The 23,930-nt window shown below is 37.6% G+C and overlaps 1 protein-coding gene across 15 annotated transcripts in view; it reads left to right on the plus strand.

Moving 5' to 3' along the window:
• Positions 1-23,930, plus strand: part of ELAVL2 (ELAV like RNA binding protein 2) — a 170,909-nt gene that overhangs the window by 92,160 nt on the left and 54,819 nt on the right. For 7 of the 15 annotated variants that reach the window (XM_032308351.1, XM_032308349.1, XM_032308353.1 and 4 more), the window contains 2 exons: positions 4,912-5,002; positions 7,874-8,117. In XM_032308351.1, the coding sequence (XP_032164242.1) occupies positions 4,931-5,002; positions 7,874-8,117 (316 nt within the window). In that variant the 5' untranslated portion in view covers positions 4,912-4,930. Of the gene's footprint in view, positions 1-4,911; positions 5,003-7,873; positions 8,118-23,930 lie in introns of those variants that run through there. The other 8 variants (XM_032308355.1, XM_032308359.1, XM_032308357.1 and 5 more) reach the window with 2 other exon arrangements.

Below are 23,930 nucleotides of genomic sequence, written 5' to 3' on the forward strand. Positions count from 1 at the left end.
TCAGAGTTCACCTTCTTAAGGATGTCTGCTGTTTAATATTGAAAACTGCCTTCTCTGCATTCTCAACTCCTGCTCAGCTCCACATTTTCTTTTATTCCAAAATTCACTTCTCAATACTGTTAGACTATTTTCTTATATGTGTTCATTAGTGGCCTTCTGTATACACCTCCTGTTGCATATGTACACTCCAGGATTCATCTTCATTACTGTATCTCAAGTACCTGGGACAGTCCTTAGCTCTTTGGAGTTGATTACAAGTGTGTTGGATGGATGATGATGGAGTGAATGAATGAACAATGTGTGAAGCTTAAGCAAATATTTCTCATCGGAGCTTTGCTTTTCTCTTGCCCAGCATGGATGCCTGAAGTGGACATAAAATGAAGGGGAGGACTTGGGACTCCTAAATTCATTTGCTTTACTCTCCAACCTCAAAGGTTTTCATCCTGCCAGCTCTTACAACTACAGGAAAGACTCTAGTTTGTCTGTAGGAGCCATAAAGGGCCTAGGGACAGAGAAATGTTGGTGTTCACTGCCAAAGAACATTCTCCCTGTGACTCCTATAGCTGTTCGTTGTATTGTCTCTGGCAGCTCTTGGACCCTTGTTAACCCCAAGGCCAAAAATCTGAGCTTGACAAGGCTGAGGAATCTATAGAGCTGTCAGGCAGCTAAAATGGTTATGGAGGTAGGGTGAAGAATTGACAGGGACTCTAGGATTGAGGAAATCACATGAAGTTTAAAGCCACAAACCTTTATTATTTTAGGAAGGACAAAGGAAAGTGAAGAGGTTTAAAGAAAACAAACTGATGGCTCATTCCTGTAGTTGACACATCAGCCCCGTAATTTTAGTGTTTGATTAAGTTCTTCTGTTGCTTAATTCAGTAGAGCTGAAATATATCCTGAAAATGCCATTTTAGTGGGAAAGATTAAAAATTATGATGTGGGAATGGTGTGTTTGCTAGGTGGATAGCCCCATCAGCTGCTTACCCAGCTCTCATCTGTAAGTTCTCATTACTCTGCTGATTATTTCCAGTGCTTTAGATCCCTGCCTTGTATTCCCCAAAGGAAAATGCTTTTGGGCCAAAGTTTCTGGCTTTATTTTGGTAGTTTCTCTTCTTAAACTTTAGAGACAAATGCCTTCTGTTTACCTTGTTAACTTGGCTTTTAGAGAGGTTTGTAGTCAAAGGGAAGACTTTGCACTTCCCTGATTTCTGTCCTCGTGTTCCTGCTACTCATGGTATTGAGAATCTGTTAGCTTGGAAGGAAGTGTCCAGACCAAAGTCACTTTATCCAAGCTGGACCTTTCAAAATGAGAGAGAAATGCTAGCTTTTAACCCTGGCCAAAGTTCTTTTTAGAGATAATGCCTTTTATATTTGCTTAAACATTCTAGTCTGCATCAAATTAAAACTATTTGAGATCCATAACTTAGTTATGATGCATTTTTAAACACCTTTGTTATAAAGACCTTTTTTCCCCCCCCCCTTTTCTTCCATCTACCTCTACTTCTGCCATTTTCCTCAAGTTAGACCCAGATTCCAGATGTGACATCTCTGTAACCTTGCTGGCCAGAGGTTGGAGTACATTTATACTATGTTTTTGTCTTGGCATCCAGCTTTTATGTAGTTGGCAATTTGACATGATAGACTCTTGAAATACTTGAAAGTACACAAGTGATCACTTAAGGTAGTTTCTCTTTGTTATGCTGTTTAACAAGAATTTGGATTTTAGTGGATAAGCGTGGCTTATGGAGCATGCCAGAAATTGAAAATATGCTTTCATAATTATCTCTGGTTTGAAATACTTGAAGTGGAATAGAAGAAAGCTACTAAGTTTGCATGTGTTTAGGGAGGTCACTGCCCTTTCATGCTCAGCTTTTTAAAAAAGAATAACTGTTCTTGTCCTTAGGTATGTTTTCACATGCTTAGTCTATACAACCAGGGATATAGATATGTGATGGGTATGGCTGGGGGCCTTCCAGGCAGATGGAATTGCATGAGCAAAGCCAGAGAATGTATAGCTTTGCATTTATTGCAACTGTTTGAGGGACAAGGAATGGTTCAGATTTTTAGTTGCTTGAATATGTGGGCTGATAAAAGAAGTTCTAGAGGGTCTCAGATGTTTATACTGTTTATACCAAGTAGTTTGAACTTAATTTGATAGACAACAGGGAACTATCGCAGGTTTAAGAAAATCTATTAGGGAGTAGTAGTGTTAGTGTGGATTAAGATGATGAAGAGCCTTTGGGAAAACTATAGTTCAGTGGTTCAGATGTTGAAACATGAGGCCCCAAATTGGGTTTATAACTGTGACAGTGGAAAAATCCAAGAAGATGGACAGGCCTCACCAGGGGATGTGCAGTGGTCTCTCAGTGGTCCTACTATGACTTTAAACTGCAAAGGCCTGTTCCCCAAATCAGGTGGGATCTAGGTCTTAGAAAACGTTTTTTTTCCTTTGCAGACATTGTACTTAATGAGAATTCTCAGAATATATTTAGGATGTTTTTGATTAGCAATCTGTCTTATTTGGTGGTTGTCTGTAAGAGGTTGAACTAGGAAGGAGACTGATGAACCTTAGGTTTCAGAACTCTGTATTAGGTGGTTTGGAAAATAGGGACTTTTGTTTTCTCTCATGTGAAAATTTTTGGTACCAGGTAGATGAAATCAAGCAATAACATTGGTTACCTAAAATCCACTGCTATAAGAAAATTTAGAAGTTATAGTACACAGAAGGCCATTTAAATAAAAAAGGAAAACAATGAACTTAAAAAGTTTTTATGGAGTTTTGGAAGTAAACTATGTGGATGTGAAGACATTGAGGCTTGCCAGGCCTCCCCTCCAACCCCCCGGGAAATCATGATTCCACCAAACACCTCATCATTATCTCTTGGAGCCCAGGGAAAGTTTAGAATATTTTAGATTGAACTATGCCGAATTGCCTTTCATAAATTACTATGTGGAGAGTAACAGGAGAAAAAGGTGTCTTAATTGGCATAATTGATGTTTAAATTAAGATGTGAACATATATTGAAATATTATTTTTTTCAGCTTTAAAATGAATGGTTCTGTGTTGCTGGAATGCCCCCCCCCCCCCCCGAGTTTCAGAGTCGATAGAATCTATAAATAGTGCAGGCCGTGTTGTCTGTGGTAGATTGAGTAGAGCCTGTCCTTAAGTGAAGGGGAAGTAGCTTTACATTTTTAGTAACTGAATTGTTGGCCAGCATAAAGGTAAGGGCCATGTGAGCAACTTATTTATAACTTTCCATAAAGGTATGTGTCTGCCCTCAAGCAGAGAAACTGTCTGGGGGTGCTTGAAATGTAAAAGTGCAGTAGAATCATTTTCCATACACAGCCTTCCTGGCTAGTTGGTGCAGTAAAGTGATTGTTCACATCCCTGGGGCTGTCAGAAGGATGGGTGTCAGTAGATTAGCTTATTAGTGTCGCCTCCTGTGGAATAGACGGGACCAAGGCCATTAAATGTGAATCTATGGTTTTATGTAGTGAAAAATGTTAGATACCAATTCCCAAGGGTATTCAGGACATACATTTAAGCTTGGTTTAAACTCTTGGGTGGGGTCCTACCTATTCTACACATGTGGTCTAACCACAATTAGGTTCTTGTCAAAATATTTCATGGATATAAAAAACACTTTATTTCTTCACAGGTTTAGTTCAACTATAAGTAGGTTTTTTGCTTTTTAAATAAAAAACATGGAATCAGACTGAATTATCTGATAACAGTGGGAGAAGGGAGGAGGTGTAAAATATTTTCATGGCATCCTGTAAAGAGTATGTTAAACCCTTTTGGTAGATGCCAGAAAATGGAATCCATTGTTTGTTAATGTCATCACTTGCAACAAGAGTATTTCACTTATCAGCCAGGTTTTAACTCCAAGGATGAAATTTTTATAATCCTAAGTACCCAAGTAAAATATGTTTTTGGCTCTCCTTTGTTACTCATTGTCTATTTTCAGAGACTGAGTTTTTCTGAATATTCTGTTGACAATTTAAAGGATCTGCATATATGGCTAAAATGTAAACTTTGGCTTTTGTGCCAATATTGTGGCTCTGTTTAGTATTTGGGCAAGTTGTAATAAGTGGTAAATGGCTCATTAACTATATTGGAAGCCTCATAGCAGCACTAATTTCAAATCGTGCTGCGTTTACAATTTACATATTAAAAAACATTCACTTGATTTCGTTCAGGGACAAAGCTGACATCCTATATAAACATTACTCCAAACAGTCCTATTTATTGGTCCAATTATTTCAATTGAAAGATGCTGGTTTACTGCCTCTTAGTATATGTGAACAATTCTCAGTGAAACTGTTAGAGATCAGTTGGACGGTGGTGGCAAAATAACCTCACAGGGTTTCGATTCACTTTTAATTTTAAGTCCCAGGATTAAGGATCATTTATACTATAATGTAACAGTGTGGGCAAATATAGTTTCCCTTTAATGCCTTTCTGATATTTTGGGGAAAGGATGCTTTTATGCAAAGCATTCACTTATGAATTGCATGAGTGCCTTTTCTCCCTATAAATTTCATTCACATTTCCTTCCTTCTCCCACATCCTTAAGAGGCAGGACAGCATGCAGTGTTTTTGGTTCATTTTATTATTTAAAAATTTTTTTGAGATGTGGTTTAAGGTAGTTCTTCAGGATAGATGTCAAGGTAACTAGTTAATACTGTTTGAAAATCAGGCTCTTAATTAAAAATGCTTAATTTGTGCAAGAAAACTACATGTTAAAATGAATTTGGAAAGATTAGATTGGAATTGCCTCAAATTCAATTAAGCCACACTGCATGGACGTGCTGGGAATATCAATACAATCACTGTAAATTTTGTACAAACTGATTTGTTGCATTATCTTGCTCATCTAACATACGGTACTTTTTGTGTCCATATTGCAGACGGCAACTCCAAACTAACATGGCAGTCAGACTGTGTGATGTGGCTTCTCTGCTTAGAAGTGGTTCGTGGGCAGCAGAGCCTTGGACTGGGGTCTGTGGGATTTTTCTTAAATTCTGTAGGCTACTTTTTTTTAGCATGTTGCAGGAGTGCTGAGGCCATACCAAACACTTGAACTTTTCATTTGGCATACTAATTATTCTTACATTTAACCTATTGCGGTATGGCCATCATTAGGACTTAAAGCACATTGCAATTTTAACCATAGTGGTATATGTAGCATCAGAACCATGCTTTTCTATGTAACTTTTTATAATCTAAATTAGGATTTAGTGCAGACTCAAAGAAAAGAGTGACAAGCTTTTTTTTAAAGAAACAAAAAAGTTTTGGTATGGTCTGAATACTAAGTTACCGTAATTCTTTACATTCTGTTTACTATGTATTTTTTTGGTTACTAAATTTTGAAGTTATTTACAATTCCTGATGCTCCAAAAAAAAAAAAAAATTGTTGAAATTGTAAATCTGGCTGAAAATTATTTGCCCAGTAACTGTTGAAAGAGTTTGCATTCTGTGAACAGTTGTGTTGAGCCTATCAATGGAATATGCATTATTTGTAAAATATAGCACATTAGTATCATTTTATTCTGAGCAGATGGTCCTATAGCTGAGAGATGCTGTAATTTTCAGCGCACACAGCCTACTGCAGCTGTTCACTTGAATGTTGGCTTAGGAGCTCATTCTTGCCACCTGAACATGGAAATAAATGTGCAATTAAGTGAGGAGTGTTTGTTGTCCTTGCTAAATCCTGCTAATTTCAGTCAATGAACAGTTTATATTTCGCATGCCATCCCAGTGAGTTAAATCCAGATCTCATATTTGGGGTTCATATAGTTTCTACACATACCCTAATTTTTGAACAGCCATTTGTTTTAATTGGCCTTGGCCACTCTCGCAACTCATTGTTTTCATAAATGCTGGGCAAAGGTTAATCCCATAAGAGTTTTGCTGTGGAAAGTGACCCATAGCTAATATTCTACAGAATGGAAGTTATGCTTTATTAGGAAATTTGAAAACTCCTTTCTCAGTTTCAGATAAAGTTGTTAATTACAATAAAATGCATGTCTTGAATTGTTTCACTTTTTTTTTCTTGCAGATTTCTAAAGTTTTCTTTATTTTCCCTTGCTCCTTTAAGTACTGTAAGAAGAACACTTAACCAAGAGAGGTAGCTTGCAGCTTGTGTCAAAGAAATACGTATTTCTTTGAAAAGGAAAGGCAGTCATGGAGGGTTTAGGTTGTTTGATATTTGATAGGTAGTCTGGATTTTGTCTATTTTTTTTTTTTTTTTTATCATGATAGCATGGAGTCTTGCCAGTCTGACCAGTCTTAATCTGGTGAGTTGACCAGTCTCAATCTATCCTATGCTGCCTTCTTTTATAAACATCTCTCGGCAGTCGAGATTTCTTCCTGTATGTAGGCTTATCCACTGTTGTGCCCTTTTATTTTTCTTAGGTAATATGCTTTTTAAAAGACTTTTTTTTCCTCTTGTAACACTCTTTTCCTCTACTTTGCTTTTTAAAAAATTTGCCTCAAATTCTTTGCCTTTTATATGTTAGAGAACTTCCCCCAAAACTAGCATTCCATCAATTCAGAATTGTCAGTTTTGAGAATTAGTTCTTTGTGGAGATGAGAGCTGTATTGAATGAAATAGGAAGGATAATTCTTTCACTGATGCTTTGATTTTTGGATTCCCCCGCAATCTTGGCTGACCAAAGTAGATACCTTTTGGAAGATGGTTCTAGAAAATTTGGGGCTGTGGTTTGTAACTCTTTTGCTCAAAGGTCGTAGCACTGATTTGTAGAAACTAGATCCAAATTTGCTTAATGAGTAGATTTTTAGAATAGCCTGAACAGTTTGAGGCCATTTTCCCCAAATCTGCTACTTATCCTGTATTTGGAGTTTATAGGTACCTTATTACTTGCATTTCAACAGGCTTATGTGCTCAAATGAAAATTCCTTGGGCTGGTCTGTTTGCAAAAGTTGAAATATTTATGTTATTGTTTTGGTGACCTGGATAGGTTTTTATTTATTTTTTATTTTTTTATTTTTTATTTTTTAATTTTTTATTTTTTTCCCATTTAAAGTTAGTCAAGGCGAAATGCCATATTGAATTGTTTGGGGATTCTGTTTTGATGATGTAGATCAGTTGCCTTGTTGGTGATCTTTAGCTGGCAAGGTTGACAAGAATAGCTTGTTAGATTCTACAAGGTACGCTAAGTACTCATAGCTTCTTTTCCAAGTTATCCTACAAATCCTTTTCATGCCCTAACATTTGAAATCTAATATTTTTTCTTATTTCTTACCAACAGAAGAGGTATAAGATACTGTCAATCAAAAACATTTTCAATATGTAACCAAAACAGTACATGTTGACAAATTTATATTTTTAAAGTACTCTTGCCTCCTTGATTTTAAGTTAATGGATGTATGTCAGTTTTAGAATATTGAAACTCTTAGGCTAACTGAAAATCTCTTCAGAGTTTGGAAGACCAGTTTTTGATTTGTCTTTTGGTAGCATGTTAAGCACTTCTGTTTCGTAGAATGATTTTAGTCAGGGTTTAATTCCATGCCCTTTGGTACTAAATTTCCTTGAGTGTTTGGATACTGCAGGTGAGTAAGGGTATGTGACTAGACCCAAAATGCGGTTCTAGAGAATGTTTAACATTTAGAGTGTGCTTTTTTATGTGCATGTATGGAATATGTATGTGAAAGTATAATTGTGAACTTAACTTGACTAGCTTAATATAAAGTATGAATTAGCGTAGGTGTTGTACTTTTTGTTGAAGCTTTATTGTAATTTTCAGCAGAATGACTTGTATTTAGTGACAAGTATTTACATTCTTGGTTGGAATCTCTAATAGTTTGTGAAATATGAATTCTGACATTTCTTGTTTTCTCTGTTTTTAGCAGGTAATTGCTGCCATGGAAACACAACTGTCTAATGGGCCAACTTGCAATAACACAGCCAATGGTCCAACCACCATAAACAACAACTGCTCGTCACCAGTTGACTCTGGGAACACAGAGGACAGCAAGACCAACTTAATAGTCAACTACCTTCCTCAGAACATGACCCAGGAGGAACTAAAGAGTCTTTTTGGGAGCATTGGTGAGATAGAGTCCTGTAAGCTTGTAAGAGACAAAATAACAGGTATGCAGTTTCATATGGGTTACTTACCTTTAAAGGATTATGTTTCTTGTGTGAGAAAATAATAAGTTTACTGCCCGTAGATCATTCAGTGCTGCAGTTTTACCCATTTAGGTATTCTGTTACTGACTACATTAGCAGGATGAAACTTAGTTTTAAAAGTTTTGTTTTCCTTTTAAAGCATAAAATATTTTTATGGACAGTATGTATTATAACTAGACTTTTATATACCATATACTGTGCAATAACATCTTTGAAAAATGTTTCAGGAGTGTGTGTATGTCTGAGACAGAAAGTATCATGTTAACCTTCAGTTTTTAGTTTCCTGAGATTTTATATGATTTAGCATTTTTACAGTGAGATATAGGAAGTTTATTCTGTTTGGGAGAAGGAAGAAACTTCTTAAAATGTCCTTTCCTTTAAGTCTGTATAGTTCTGCTTTCACATTGTCAATGTATAAATACTTGCACTGATATAATTTGAGTGTAGCAAGATCTTATGTTCTGTTCTTTGACAAGGAAAGGAAAAAGTGGTGTATGAGTGTTCTTTTTTTTTTTTTTTTTTTTTTTAAGTGTTCTTCTTATCGTAAAGATAAAAAATGAAAGCCTGGGTAATTTGAACTTTGATGCATTTTGGGTTTTGGGTAGTGGAGAATAACCTTAGTATTTTGTAAGATTCAACTAAATATTTAGAATAAGCCATAGTCTAATTGAGCATGTTCTTGGGATAATGTTTCTTGTAGGAGTTGCTCTGAAACAATGAAAATGTACAAAGTTAAGTGTAGAAAGACTTAACTTTCTCATGTCATTATTAAGTTTGATGGGTGATGTATATTAAATTGCTTTACATGGCTTATAACTCAAACTATAAAAACTAAATATTTGAAATGGGCAGAGAATACCTAAAGGCAGTGAGAAGAGTTTGACCAAGAATCAAATCAACTCTTGGCTTCAGGTCTCCGTAGGTAAATGAGGTAGAGGCTTAAGAAAGGGGTCACACTAGGTGATTTCTGCAGTCATTTTTACTTTGTCTGAGATAGTACCTTTCTTTTATCAAGACAGCAGGACTTACTGCCTCCAAGGTGGGAGAATGTGTTCTTAGAGCAATCACCTCAGCTTGGCCTCACAATCCTATTTCCTGGAGCTACAAATTGAAACTCACAGAGGGAACATACTTAAATCAAGTAAAAACCTAAGTAAAACCTGGTTGTCATCAGTCCATACTGAATAATTACACTTTAACTAGTTATGTTACTTAGATGTTCACCACAGTATCATCAGGGAAATTATTATCTTTTTTTTTTTGCGAATACTGATAATCCAATGGAGAATATTTTTCCATTTCTTTTTCTAAAATCAGTGTTAGCATATGTGAAGTTTATAAACCATTTTTGAAAAGTTGAAAAAGTTAGAAAACAAATGGCTCCTTTAAAAAAAAATGGTTTTATTTTATTTATTTGACAGAGAGATAGTGAGAGAGGGAACACAAGCAGGGGGAGTGGGAGAGGGAGAAGCAGGCTTCCTGCTGAGTGGGGAGCCGACTCTGGGCTCAATCCCAGGACTCTGGGATCATGACCTGAGCCAGAGGCAGATGCTTAACAACTGAGCCACCAGGTGTACCAAGAACAAATGGTTCTTAATACATGTGTCCTGACACTAAATTTTATTGTTTTTAGCAAAACAGCTTCTTCATATGTGACTTTTGCAACCTCCTTTACATAAATGACTGTCTGATAAATGGTATAAAGGCCATGATATCAGTGATGTGATTTCTGGGTTAATTGCTTAGTAACTGTCCCTACCATGAAAAAAAAAGATGCTTGAACTAGGTATATAAATGTTGAATTTTTTGTTACGATACTGTGAGTAGATAAAAATACAGAACAAATCTTATATCCTTTTTATTAGGCACCTTCTGCAGAAAACATTTCCAAGATTTTAATCTTTCATCTCTGGTTGATCTTGAATTATCTTACTCTTCCATAAGTCTTTTACTAGAGCTGTTTTATGGTGCAACAAATTTGAATTGTATGTCTTCATACCCTTTGCCTCCCTATCTTCAGTGTGATAAACAATGGTAATGGAGCCACAGTGCATGGTAATATGAAGGACATGGTTGGATACTGGCAAAGTGCGTTAATATTTCCTGCCCAGTTCCTTTATCCCCCATCAACACCCCATTGTCTGTTCGGTGAGAGGGAGCCATGAACATATTTTCCCACCATGGTAAAATATCTGTTTAAAACTTATTAATAAGCGAATGGAGTACCCAAGAACATCCACAGTGGGCAGGAGGGTCCTAACACATTTTCTAAGCTTTATTTTAAGAGACACAATCATACTTGTTCTTCAGAGGAAATGTTCCATTGACAGACAAATTTGAGAAATGCTGCCCTTCATAGTTTTCTATGTAAGAGCCAAATTGCAGATCATTAGCATATTAGAACCATACATTTTCTGGCCTTATTCGACCACAAAACTCATTTTAGGGGATATCTCCCCAATACTAGATTTCCATCGAGCATATAAAGGGTTTTGCTATGAAAGCTTTTGAAATCATTTTACAGATTATCATACATTCTGAAACTCTTCTGTAACCTGTTCATATCAAAGTTCATGAGCATGTTTCATAAATGAACATCCATGATAATGAACTGTGTATTGTAAAAGGTGAGCAGGTAAATAAGAATACAGAGCACCTCTTCTAGTAACCCTGTTTTGTCTTAGTCCAGTGACATCTCATTCTTAGTATGGGTTAAAGTGGTGTTCAGAAGGGTCTGACTCATTTAGTCTCAAAGCCCAAATTTAAATGTGTATATATATTTTTAAATCCTGAGTTTCTTCGTTAATATTTGTATTGAACAAAATAGTATAGTAAATGGTAGATTTAAAACTGGATTTTGAATGGTTGTACTTTGCCAAGTGAGCATATCTTTCTAAGAAACTGCTGTTAACGTGCCTAGAAAGATTGGAAGAATTTGTGAGGATGTGGACACTGCCCTTTGGTGTATTTAGCATTAGCCGGTTGATGCGGTTTCTCAGTACGCATTTGTAGGGTCAAGTCTGAGTTCCTTGGTCTATCTGTCCAACTTATCCTGCCTCCTGGGGAGCTCCTGGGCCAGCTCTTTGTATTCTGATTTTGTAGGAGGTGAACATTAATTGTCTGGGTTGTAAGAAAACTGAGGTCACTCTTTGGGAAGAACATTTAAATTGCTCTTTTTCATTTTTCTTTAATCTTTGCCTGCCTAAATAATGCTGAATTAGGAAATTGTATCTCAGGTTTTTTTTAAAAAAAAAATCCAGTTAGGAAAATATGTGCCTCTTGCCTAAGTCCTAAAAGTGAGTATATAATTTTAGATTGTGGTGTTGTTGGCAAATTAATGTCACTATTTTGATAGAATGAGGATTAGAGAAATACATTAAGGCACCTTTCAGTAGTAAATATAGTACTCTCTTTGGCCTAAATTCTATTTATTATTATGTTGTTTTTCAGGTCCTTTCTTTGGTCTCATGCCCAGCTTTATGCTTCATCCCATTTCCTGTCTATAGACATTCATCATGAGAAACCACTGCTGCTCATACAGTTTAGCTGATGTCGGTCCATCTCTTTGGGTTTATGTACTTTAGAGTCCTTGACACCTGCTGATGCTGCATTCTAGAGGAGTGAACTGGATTTTATGAGGCAAGGAGTGAGTAATAGAGTGTTAGAATCAGAAATGTCCTTGAGATGACCTTAGATAGCTCCTTCACTTAACAGGTGATCGGAAGCCGAGGTTTGTTTAAATGACTGAATAGTCCAAGACTTCATAGCTGATAAGTGGTAGAGCAAGGACCAGAATTCCAGTTTTCTGCTTCTTTCCTGGGATATTTCCTCCTTGTTTCTTGTTAGAGGCCAGAACTCTTTAAAAATTAACCACAGGACCAACTGATGAATTTATAGTGAGGCACCCAACTTGTATAGATCCACTGAGGGGCATCTTTTGGTGGGTGTGTCTTCTTTAGAAGGGGGAAATAAGAGAGTTTTGAGAATCAAGGACTGATGGATACATAAAATGAAGGAGAACATCCATGTTGCTCTATAAAACTTGTACTCTATAGTTGTGAATTTGGGTATTTTAGTTTAGTGATTGCTAAATCTGGCTCCCCATCCTCATGTGAGAGAGTTTTAAAAAATACAGATTCCGGAGGCTTTGGGAATCTGTTGTCAGAAAGTTCCTCAAGTGATTTTGATGGGCAAAAAAGCAGTTTTGGGAATGAGTCTTTTCAAGTATAATCAGTAGAGTTACCTGGTTTGGAATCACTTGGGATGACCACCAGAAATGCAGCTTCCTGGGCCCTGCCCAAACCTACTGAATCAGAATCTTTGAAGTAGGGCCCAGAATGTTCCATTTACCTGAGAGTTATCCACTACTTTTCCTGAATATTTTGCATGGAGGTAGAACCAGAATATTCCAGGTTTACCCGAACTCTGGCTGGAGATGGGTGGGAGAGTTGTAATGATTGCAGTACCTTATCTACAGCCAGCTGTGGTGGTGTCCCTTCCCCAGTGGTGGTTTCTGATGAATACCTCCTGGGTTGCAGGACTAGAGGTGTCAAGTTTAAAAGTCACTAGGCTAGGGGTGCCTGGGTGGCTCAGTAGGTTAAAGCCTCTGCCTTCGGCTCAGGTCATGATCCCAGGATCCTGCAAGGGAGCCTGCTTCCTCCTCTCTCTGCCTGCTTGTGATCTGTCAAATAAATAAACAAAATCTTAAAAAAAAAAAAAAGTCACTAAGCTATGTCTTTACTGAATATCTAACCTGTCCCTGAAAGGGTTTGTATGTGTGTACATATGTATAATTGGTTTTCAAACCTCCAGCGTACCTTGTTCTGTCATTGTTACTTTTCCTTTCTTCTAATGGAAGAGCAGAGAAGTAAGTTAGGTGAAGACTTCAGGTAATGAGTGATGCTCCTTTTTATCTTGATGTAATGTCTGCACTGTTATTCCAGGACTTGTCAGAGGTGGGTCCTGTGCTGACCTCATCTGCCAACAAGAATCTTTGAGACAAAAAGGAAAAACAAACACCCAAACAAACATATACAAATTGTAGGGGACCCAAGGAGGGACTTTGCCAGTGTCCATCCTTGGATGATTACCTTTGAACAGATAACACCACCTATGCTAACACAGTTCCGCCACTCCTCTTTTTTTTTTTTTTTTTTTCTTCTTCTTTAAATAGGGTTTAAGCTAGATTTAAATTATAGCTTTCTTGCTTCCTGAGAATATTCTCCCCTCCTCTTTAAGATTTTAACTATTTATTTGAAAGAGAGAGAAGGCACAAGAGAGGGGAGGGGCAGAGAGAGAGGGACCAAGGAGCCCTGATGTAGGACTTGATTCCAGGACCCTGAGATCATGACCTGAGCTGAGGCAGACACTTAACTGACTGAGCCACCCAGGCGCTCCCCTCTTCTCTTCCTTTTAAAAATAAACATAATCTTTGCTTTTCAGGATTGAAGTAGTAAGTGGTATTTTATTTTTCTAATTCATACCTTCAAATTTAATAACATTTATTTACTGTGATAAAGTCAATCACAGTGAGCCTCAGGCTGTTTTGATGAACATTAATTTGAAAAGGTGGTTGTATGTGTCTGTTGCAATCCTTAAGTCAGCTTTTGGATGTCCATAGTATGAAGAGATTAAGAATTGATTCTTTCAGACAAGTAGTTGAAGAGGGCAGGGTGGGTGGGTGGTTGTTGGTAGTTTAATGAATACCTCACATTACATACTTTGGGAGTTGTTTATTTAGAGATTTAGTGGAAAGACTGGTGTGTCCTTAGGTCCTCACAAAACAAGGGCATCTTTGCTCTACTAGTAAATGCTTTGGTGGTCCCTAATGTATCAACTGTGGAATACAATACATTTCAATATGGCAATTTTTAGATTTTAGTGACTAAATTTGTATAAAGTATTATTTTTATAAAATGATTTTTTTTTTTGTGGTGGTCCTGAACAAACTTTTAATTGACCCTTCTTCTGTTTTCAAAGATTTTTAAACCTATTTTAAATGACTACTCAGTCATTTAAAAAAATTGTTACCATTGTAGAAGCTTTTTATGAAGTTTTTGGGGAAAAACTTCAAAATTCTGTGTTCACTTCCACTTAAACCTTGAACTTGGGGTGTTTTATGGAATAAATTTCAATGTCCTCATTGAATGATTTAGATGAAAACTTAAGGATGATAAAATTTATCAAATTTGAGAAACTAAGTGCAGTTCTTTATCAATATCATGTAGGAAAATCTTTTCCTTAATTCTCTTAATTTAATTCATAGGCCCCCTAGGGCCTGAACATAACAAGATAAATTAGACAGTTTTTATTTTTCCTTAAAGATTTTATTTATTTATTTGACAGAGATCACAAGTAGGCAGAGAGACAGGCAAAGAGAGAGGCAGAAGCAGGCTACCCACCGAGCAAAGACCCCGATCCCAGGACCCTGAAATCATGACCTGAGCCGAAATCAGAGGCTCAACCCACTGAGCACCCCCAGGCGCCTCATGTGCACTGAAGTTCACACACAAAAAATTGAAACTCAAAAGTTAAGTGGTTAGACTTGGGGGGCTTGTACCATTTTACCAAAGGAAAGGGGGTTGGGTTTTGAGGCTTGGTAAATTGTGGGAAAGTGACCAGGAATTACATGGGGGAAACTAATGGAAGGTATTGAGCTATTTTAGCAGGGTTTGTTTATACATTTGGGTGCCTGCTTTCCATTTCTGGTGGTGAAAGTGTCTTTCCTCTTTCTGGCACAGTGGCAGGGGACCTCTCCCCAAGGGAAATTTGTGACCTTCTTGGTAGGCAGAAAAGGATAGGGGAGAGAACTCTCTGTGTCTGCTGATTCTTAACTGCCTTCAGCTCAAAATTATCCTAAGCCAAAATGACATATTTGCGGTGATACCTTCTTTAGGGCCCCTTTAGCATGAAATAAATTAACTTTCAGTTAGCAAACCTGAACAGAAAAGGTTTTTCTTTGACTATCTTAATGGTAATGCAGCCTGAAATGGTTAGTTGCTGGGAAGAAAAGATAGCTATTGTGACGCTATAGGATAGTTTGAAACAAAACCATTGTTTATTATGTGTCATTTATCTGGATTTTAGTTTTTCTGATTTCTTGATGTTGATACTTGTGCTACTTAATGAAGAAAAGTATTGCAGCTCCCTAGAGTTAGTTACACATTTTTCTAGCCGCTTTTTAAGACTATCTACTGGTGAAATAAGGTTGGATGTATTGTATAAATGAGGTTTATGAGTTTTGATTCTGTGGTTTATTGACCCATATTGTCACTAGGGCTTCTAGAATGATCATGGTTGTCTTGTCAGCAGATTAAGAAAATTCATTGAGTGCCTTTGACTTGATTCCTTTATTAATTTGGTACAAAACGTTAACTTTGTTAATGTGTTCAAGTTCATAGAAAACACAGTTGAAGTTCTTCTGTAAGGAATCCTCCTCTTAAAATTTAGCCAAGTGTGAGTGGCTGTGTGCTGTTTGCTATTGCAGATCTTTTCACAGTGTTTTTTTCTAGTTTTGTTTACTTCTGCATTAGGAGATAGGTAACAAAGAGTAGAAACTGCCTTCAGTTTATTTAGTGGCTGTCCTAGTAATAATGGAAAAATGTACATGAGAGAAGATGGTGAACTAAATGGGAGAAGATAGAGAGCAATTAAATTCTGATGTACGATTTCTTTTTCTGAAATCTATAGAATGTTAAAATCCTCTTTCTCATCACCTATGAAATTGACTTTCTCCCCTCCCTTTTTCATGATGTAATACAAAATCAACCTGCTTCTCTTTTGATGGTTTTTTTTCACTGTCTTATTTGTTATGCTACCTTAGCATCAGCCTTTGTTTTTTAACTTTCGAAATTATCAATAGAGCAAAGCATTTTGATTTTGCGCTTGTTGGAACATTTCCTTTTAAGTACTTCCTGAACAGAATAGTTGATCATTGAAGCTAAAACCGTGCTTCACAATTCACCAGCTTCTTCCGAGCTTGTTCTAAGTTAATTGACTTTCAGTGGAGTGCATTGCTACTACCGAATTTTGAAGCTGTGGAAACCCTCGAAGCTTGCCTTTTCAACTAAAAATGTCAGCTTTTAAAGATATTTCCTGGCATTTTACTTGTCAGTGTTGTTTGATTTGTGAGGCCTGTGCATTGGCTTTAGTTAGCATGTTTTACTCCTTAAAACGTGGTTTCACTTTTTAAAGTTTCAAAGTGTCAATATTTTGACCTCATTGGGTGTCCTTTTATTGGTGATGGTACTGTTGTCAGCTATATTCTGAGGAGCTTTAAAGCTATAAAGCAGCATTGACCGCTCTTGCAAGTATTGTGAAGAAACAGATCCTCAGTTACTGTCTTTTTGTGATCTAACTATTCAACCTTACATCATCTATGATATTGAACTAATTGGGGAAGGATCATTCCTTCTACATTGTTCTAAATAAGAACAGATTCTTACTCTCTGTGTGCCTCCTTCATGGAAATAAATGCAAGATGGAAGTATTCAGTTTAAACTGTGTTCATAGCATTCCTTTGTATCTTTCCATATGATAATGGACTTGAATGAGGTGGTAATAGGATTTACTAAAGCGCTATCACTCCAGGGTTGTTACTTGGTTAGCTTGCTGATCAAGTTCTCAGGATTAACATCCAAGCAAAAAATGCCTGCTACCTGCTACTCCCCAGCTAGGGAGGTGGCCTAATGAGGCAATTTTAGAGGTGTTAGCCTAGAAAGAATGTAGCACTTGGGTTCATATCCCAGTCTAGCCACTTATTTGTAATGTAGCCTTATACGAGCTCTGTGACTCCAAAGTTGAGTCTCTTTCATAAAGTGGGTAGCACACAGGCATCTCTCTCTCTCCAGATCCCTCCTTACCAGTTAAAATACATTTAGTTATGACAGTTGCAGACTTTTTTCCTTAAGTGAACCAATTTTGAAAAAAATCTTCAAATAGATCTGTTGCCTCAGAATTCTTATAATTTCTCAGGCATGATGTGGGAAGAACCCAAAGCTAATATTCTGTTCTTTGCTTTCTAGGTGATTTGACCAAGACAATTGACTTTCTAGTGGTGGGACAAGGTGGGAATAGGAAGTTCAAGGCAGGACTTGGGAGCCTAGAAAGATTATTACTGATATACCAGTCTCTCTGAATCAGAGTGCTGAAGTGTGGGGTATTGTGTGCATGTTATTCAGAATGAATGAACTTGACTTAAAATATGAAGGTACTCTCTGCTGAGCTTCCCCAGTGAACTATTACTGGCCTGGAAGATAAGCAAGTTGTTAAATTGAGTCATGAGGTATTGGTTAGATAAAAACTGAGGATTGTTTTCACTTTTATGGACATCTTCTTCCTTAAAATTAGTATCCTTTTTATATAAATTATAAATACTATTACCAAATATTCTGATTTCATAAAATAAGACATTCAGGTAGGGAAATACAGAGACCGCTGTGCTTGGATATTAAAAAGCCCAGTATTCCTGTAGTGTTAGCAGATCAGAAGACTTAAAAAAAAATGCTATCCCTTTGTTTTCTTTAGTTGGAATATTCATTGAAAACATTTAAAGCCTTGCTTTTATTCAGTCATCACAGACTTTACAGATTTCAGTTTGTGTAAAGGGGGGTGGCGATTTCCACTAGGGCCTGGTTAACTTAGCAGATGCAATTTTACATCTTGTTTTCTTTTTTTTTGTTAAATCCGTATGCATATTGTGAATTAGAGTTTATTTTTAGCTTTTAATGAGTTCTTTTCTCATCATTGTACTTTTTGTTGGAACTCTGTTTTCTACATAATGCTTTGGTTTTGAAGGGGAGTGTATATGGCTCACAAGTCCTGTAATCCACCCCCAACCTCCTGTCCAGCTCCATAGAAATTTGCATTTTTGCATTTGAGGTGATAGATCTGGGTTTTTTTTAAATTTATTTTTTATTTATTTATTTTTTTTACTTAGTAGTGTAGATGTGGTCTTGTCCTTGACTCCTCACAACCTATTTGACCTTCTGGCTTGTTCCTGAGAAAGTCAAATTCTCCTTTTAGAGTAAGGTTTAAAGGAGGCAGAGCAGCTGTAAACAGGCAAACCAGAGTCCTTTCATTGTGTTCAAGGTCACTGGAGCCTGAGGGAACAATTTTATTTCCTCACATTTTGATGCTTTAAATCCAGTCTTAAGGTACTACTGGGTCAATAACACAGTGGCCTCCAAGGCACTGTTCTCTGAGTCTTCTTTCTTAACCCTGGTACTAGTCTGTGAGAGTTTTTTTCATACCGCTGAAATGAATTATATAGTTTGCTCTTAGTCCACCTTAAAATGGATCTAAGCAGGTTGGTTATGCTGGCTCAGATCAGTTGTCCCACTGAGTCAGTGGTTTACATTGTCAGTATCAGTGATTTTTGGACAGTAGTCAGTTTTGTGTGTATGTGTCTGTTTTAAATCAAATTCTAGCTTTAGCTTTCTTTTCTGCAGTACTTTTATTTTTAACTAGTCCCTGATACAGAATTGTAACTGCAATTGTTTGAAAGACTATCCAGTTGGTTTTATGTTCTCACCTTGCAACCTGTTAAGATATTTATGTATGCTTAAAGGATTAGAATAGGATATCTGTTCAAGGAGCTTTTAGTGGAAACATGGCATGAGGGTCTGGAGGGGCATGGCCTGGCCAGGCTATCACTAGGTGTTAGGAAATGATACAGAAGGCTTTTGAATAACACCTTCATTAGCCTGTAGATTCCGCATTCAGAAAAAAACAAAATTCCTTTGAGGATTATAATAGTCTAATATAGCTCCTGGGCATTTTGTGTTTCTTTTCTTTTCTTTTCTTTTCTTTTTTTAAGATTTTATTTATTTATTTATTTGACAGACAGAGATCATAAGTAGGCAGAGAGGCAGGCAGAGAGAGAGAGGCGGAAGCACGCTCTCTGCTGAGCAGAGAGCCCGACACAGGACTTGATCCCAAGACCCCAAGATCACGACCCGAGCCGAAGGCAGCGGCTTAACCCACTGAGCCACCCAGGTGCCCTCATTTTGTGTTTCTGTAGAAATTTTCCTTCCCTCCTTTTAACTTAGATGAGAATTACAGAGAATGAAAGTAAAGGGATAAGGTAGCTCTGTGAGCAGTAATGGAATCCAGGGTCTTGGCGTGACAGGCAAGATTGGGCAGTCATTACGTCTGATGGTAAGATTTTAAATTTGACTGAGGACTATCATTTAGTAAGTTATGATACCTCATACAGTTATCACAATGATTAACCTTCAGTTTTTTCGTTTCTGGATATTCAATCAAGAGTCTTGAGAATTGCTGGGAATAAGAAGAAATACTGGGTGAATTTCTATCTTTTTTAAGAGTGCAAGGACTAAAAGATGTTCCAGTAGCACAGAAGAGCATAATTAAATTGTGTAATTGATGTTTGGTATAGTCTTTCATAGTCTGGAGTCTTAAGGAAAATAATTTGTCCCTCTCTCTTTCTTCAGAAGAATGCTACTTAGAGCTGGTCAATCTTTTATCTCAATCTCAACTGATATTAGAGGTATCTGAAGTTTTTACACCTTTACAATTTACAACTGTCTGTAGGAGATGAAACTTTTGAAACACAGTGTAAGTTCTACTTCTGTAGTCTGAGATGCAATTTTTTGGGAGAGGAGTGGAAATCAAGAACCCAGGCACAGTATGGAAGGCTTTGAGTTCAAGAGATGTATTTCAGGGGCGCCTGGGTGGCTCAGTGGGTTAAGCCTCTGCCTTTGGCTCAGGTCATGATCCCAAGGTCCTGGGATTGCGTTGGTGGTATAGTGGTGAGCATAGCTGCCTTCCAAGGTCCTGGGATCGAGCCCTGCATCGGGCTCCCTGCTTCCCCACCCCTCCCTGCCTGCCTCTCTTCCTATTTGTGATCTCTCTCTCTGTCAAATAAATAAATAAAATCTTTTAAAAAAAAATGTATTTCAGTGGCTATATGTGTCTTCTTGCTAAAAAAATTATCTTGCTTGAGGAGAATGAGATCATGTAGGTGTAAATGGACTACCTTAATAATGTTGTTTTATGAGGACAGCTAGAATAAGCCCTTATTTTATACATTGCATTAGGTTCAGGGATAGGGCTTGACTGGTAAGCGGATCTGGCAACATACATAAGATATTTCAAGTTTTCCCCAAATAAAGGAGATTAGTTTGTAATACATAACTGTTTAGGCCTTTGCCTCTTTATAAATAGCAAGGAAGAAATTGTCAACAACAACACAGAAAACTCCTTGACACTAAGGATTATTCAATATTAATATGATCTGAAAGACTAGGGTTTAGTGAAATCATCATTTGTATATTTGAATACCTAGCATTTTGTATAGAATTCTACGGCCTAAGAGGCTCTTTAATATGACTGATGGCAACGTTCTGTTAGGAATTGATTTTGTGTAACTTAACAAAGGCAAGGTAGATGGTGGAGTTACAGGGATGAACATGAGAGAGTACATATAGCCCAGCTTATTTCCACAGGTGAGGAATCCTTTCACAGATGTGCATCTTAGGACTGAGTTAGCAGGAGACCTTACACTCCCAGCCCCTTTTCTTTAGGGGACACTTTGTGGCAAAAAGATGATTTCTCTGAATGAGATACCTTATGCCACCTGTCTTTGCCCTAATCTTGAAATATGTTCGCAGAGTTGCCATGTGATGTGACCCAAATGGCTTAGAAGCTTTGTCTGTAGAAGTTGCTTCCCACGTCAGACATCCTTAATATTATTTAATCCAGTGGCATAAAAAACACAGCATTTTCCCCAAGAGTGAGCCTCAGATATGTAATCAGGTCACTTCAGTAATAGCACATGAAAGGAAGCATCATTTCTAAACTCCTTAAGAAAGGGGCATCTGGGTGGCTCCGTGGTTAATCGGCTGCCTTCAGCTCAGGTCATGATCCTAAGGTCCTGGAACTGAACCTGGAGCTGGGCTCCCTGTTCAGTGGGGAGGCTACTTCTTCTCTCTCTGCCCCTCACTTGCTCTCGCTCTATCTCAAAGATAGAGCTCACTTGCTCTCACTCTATCTCAAAGAAATTTAAAAAAACTTTAAAATAAAAAAAAAAAGTCCTTAAGAGAAATGAAAAGTTTAGGTATACTTCTTTTATTTATTTTAAAGTTTGTTTATTATTATTATTTTTTTTAGCAAGCTCTGTACCCAGTGTGGGGCTCGAATTCACTCCAAGACTGAGTTGCATGCTCTGTCAACTGAACCAGCCAAGCACCCTAGGTGCACTTGTTAAATAAAATTCTTTTCCCCAACATCCGGCTTTAGGTTCATGGGGACTTGAGATGATAACATGGTAGTAATTTAAACAGATTATTATTATTATTTTTTAAAAGATTTTATTTATTTGACAGAGATCACAAGTAGGCAGAGAGGCAGGCAGAGAGAGAGGGAAGCGGGTTCGCCGCTGAGCAGAGACCCTCGATGTGGGGCTCAATCCCAGGACCCTGGGATCATGACCCGAGCCAAAGGCAGAGGCTTTAACCTGCTGAGCCACCCAGGCACCGCTGAACAGATTATTTTTGTGTTTAGGTTTTTCCTGTTTCGTGGGGGGAAATTGGGGTCAGATAGTCTAAGTTGTGGAGTATATGATTTGCATATTTCCTTTTTAATGTACTTCTTAGTACCTGGTAAGAGATCAGCCTCTGTGCTTCTCCAGGTCAGTGTGATGGCGCATTTACTGTGATGCTGATGAGGACAGGGCCACATCATTTTTGTGTGCTAATGAGTCATTGTCTGAGCAAAATCTTTTAAGCATTTGCTTCTTAATTAAAGTGTTTATGTGAATTTTAAATTTGGAGGGTCACAATAGTTAATCTTTCAACTTTTAAACTAGGTTATTTTGTCAGAGATGCTTATGTATGATATGAATTTTGGGAACCAGAGCATTTTGTATTTCTTTTTAGAAGGCATCAGGGTAGCTCAGTTGTTAAGCCTCTGCCTTTGGCTCAGGTCTTGATCCCAGTGTCCTGGGATTGAGAGCCCCACTTTAGGCTCCCTGCTCAGCGGGAAGCCTGCTTCTCCCTCTCCTAGTCCCCCCTGCTTGTGTTCCCTATCTCGCTGTGTCTCTTTCTGTCAGATAAAGAAATAAAATCTTTAAAAAAAAAAAAGAAGAAGCTGCAGCAGCAGCAGCCATCTGTTAATTGGTGGGCAAATTGCCCTGTGGTCTCAGAGTGGTTTGCTGTAACATAGCTGTCCCTTAGCAAATCAAAACAGATATTTATTTCTGTCCTGGTACCTCTTTGACTTAATTCGGAGCCATGGTTCCCATCTGACCTGCAGCTTTTTAAACTTTCACCTTGTACTCCTGCCTTTCTCTATAGATTGTTTTTCTCTTTACTAGTTCAGAGAGGACTTTCTTGAGGTCCTTAAAGCTGTGTCTGCATTATTTAAATAAGTTTCCTTTATAGTCAGCATTTCTACCCTACCTGACCAAACACAATTGGTCTGTTTGGGGATTTCTCCGAAGTATAAAAATCATTGCTTTTATGTGACTATTTTAAGTTGAGGGGGAGGAAAAAAAACCCCATATTCCTCATATCCTCTTGAAAATGTAACTGCCTTTTTTAATTAAATATAAAACTAAACAAAATGTGCTGTACAAAAGAGAAGGAAAAATCACATGTTATTTATACCTAAATTTTTGTGTCAGTCGGGGACAGTGGATGTCCTTTGGAATTACTTCCTTTGTCTTTGCTAAAAATATCTCTTAATTTAATTATGATCTTTCTTTATTGAAATAAAATGAGCTAAAGTGGGGCGCCTGGGTGGCTCAGTGGTTAAGGCCTCTGCCTTTGGCTCAGGTCATGATCCCAGGGTCCTGGGATCGAGCCTCACATCGGGCTCTCTGCTCAGCAGGGAGCCTGCCTCCTCCTCCTCTCTCTTTCTGCCTGCCTCTCTGCCTACTTGTGGTCTGTCTGTCAAATAAATAAAAATCTTTAAAAAAAATAAAAATAAATAAAATGAACTAAAGTGGAGAGTTGCCCCAAGTGAAAACCTTGTTACATATATTGAATATACTTTATCAGTGATACGGATAAGAAGATGAAATGATACATGTTTTTACTTTATTTGAAACTTTTTTCCCCCAGATGATGATGTGATGCTATCCAGCCTGCCCCCCTTTTTAAGTAGGCCCCACACCCAGTGTGGTGCCCAACGTGCGGTTTGAACTCATTACCCCTGAGATCAATTCCTGAGCTGAAATCAAGAGTCTCATGCTTAACTGGCTTAACCAACTGAGGCAGCCACATGCCCCTAGGTCCCCTTCTTAAATGACCCAGCCTTCCCCTCTTTCTCACTGTTGTTCTTTTTTGACTTGGTATCACCATTTGTATATGTGGGTCTTAGGTATGTGCGTGCATTCAGAAATCATGTATAACTTTGTGTTAGTTGCACAAAATGTCTTATGGTACTTAACATTAACAATTTCTGTTCATAAGAGCAACTTAGCTGGGGGTGGGGATTAGGGGGGCAGGATTCAGGTATATATATTTTTATACCTTTGTAAAGGAGGTCTTGGAAAATTGTGTCTTCCCTGGGTAATCAGGTTGGGTTTTGCCGTTTGATGTCTGGGGTTATCCATGTCTGCTAGCTGCATAGTGAATGAATATTTGAGAGGCTCTTGCGTTGGTGCTCTGTGTTAATTGCCAAGTATTAAGGTTCAGAAAGTTCCTTGTCTTTTGTTACTCTTAGGAAGGTGAGAAGTTATGTCTTGGAAGTAGAGAGCTACTTGGGGAAGGAGGGTTTGCCTTTGATTCCTTTCCTCATGGAAGGAATTCC

Source organism: Mustela erminea, chromosome 12, assembly GCF_009829155.1.
Source record: "Mustela erminea isolate mMusErm1 chromosome 12, mMusErm1.Pri, whole genome shotgun sequence".
Taxonomy (NCBI): Eukaryota; Metazoa; Chordata; class Mammalia; order Carnivora; family Mustelidae; genus Mustela; species Mustela erminea.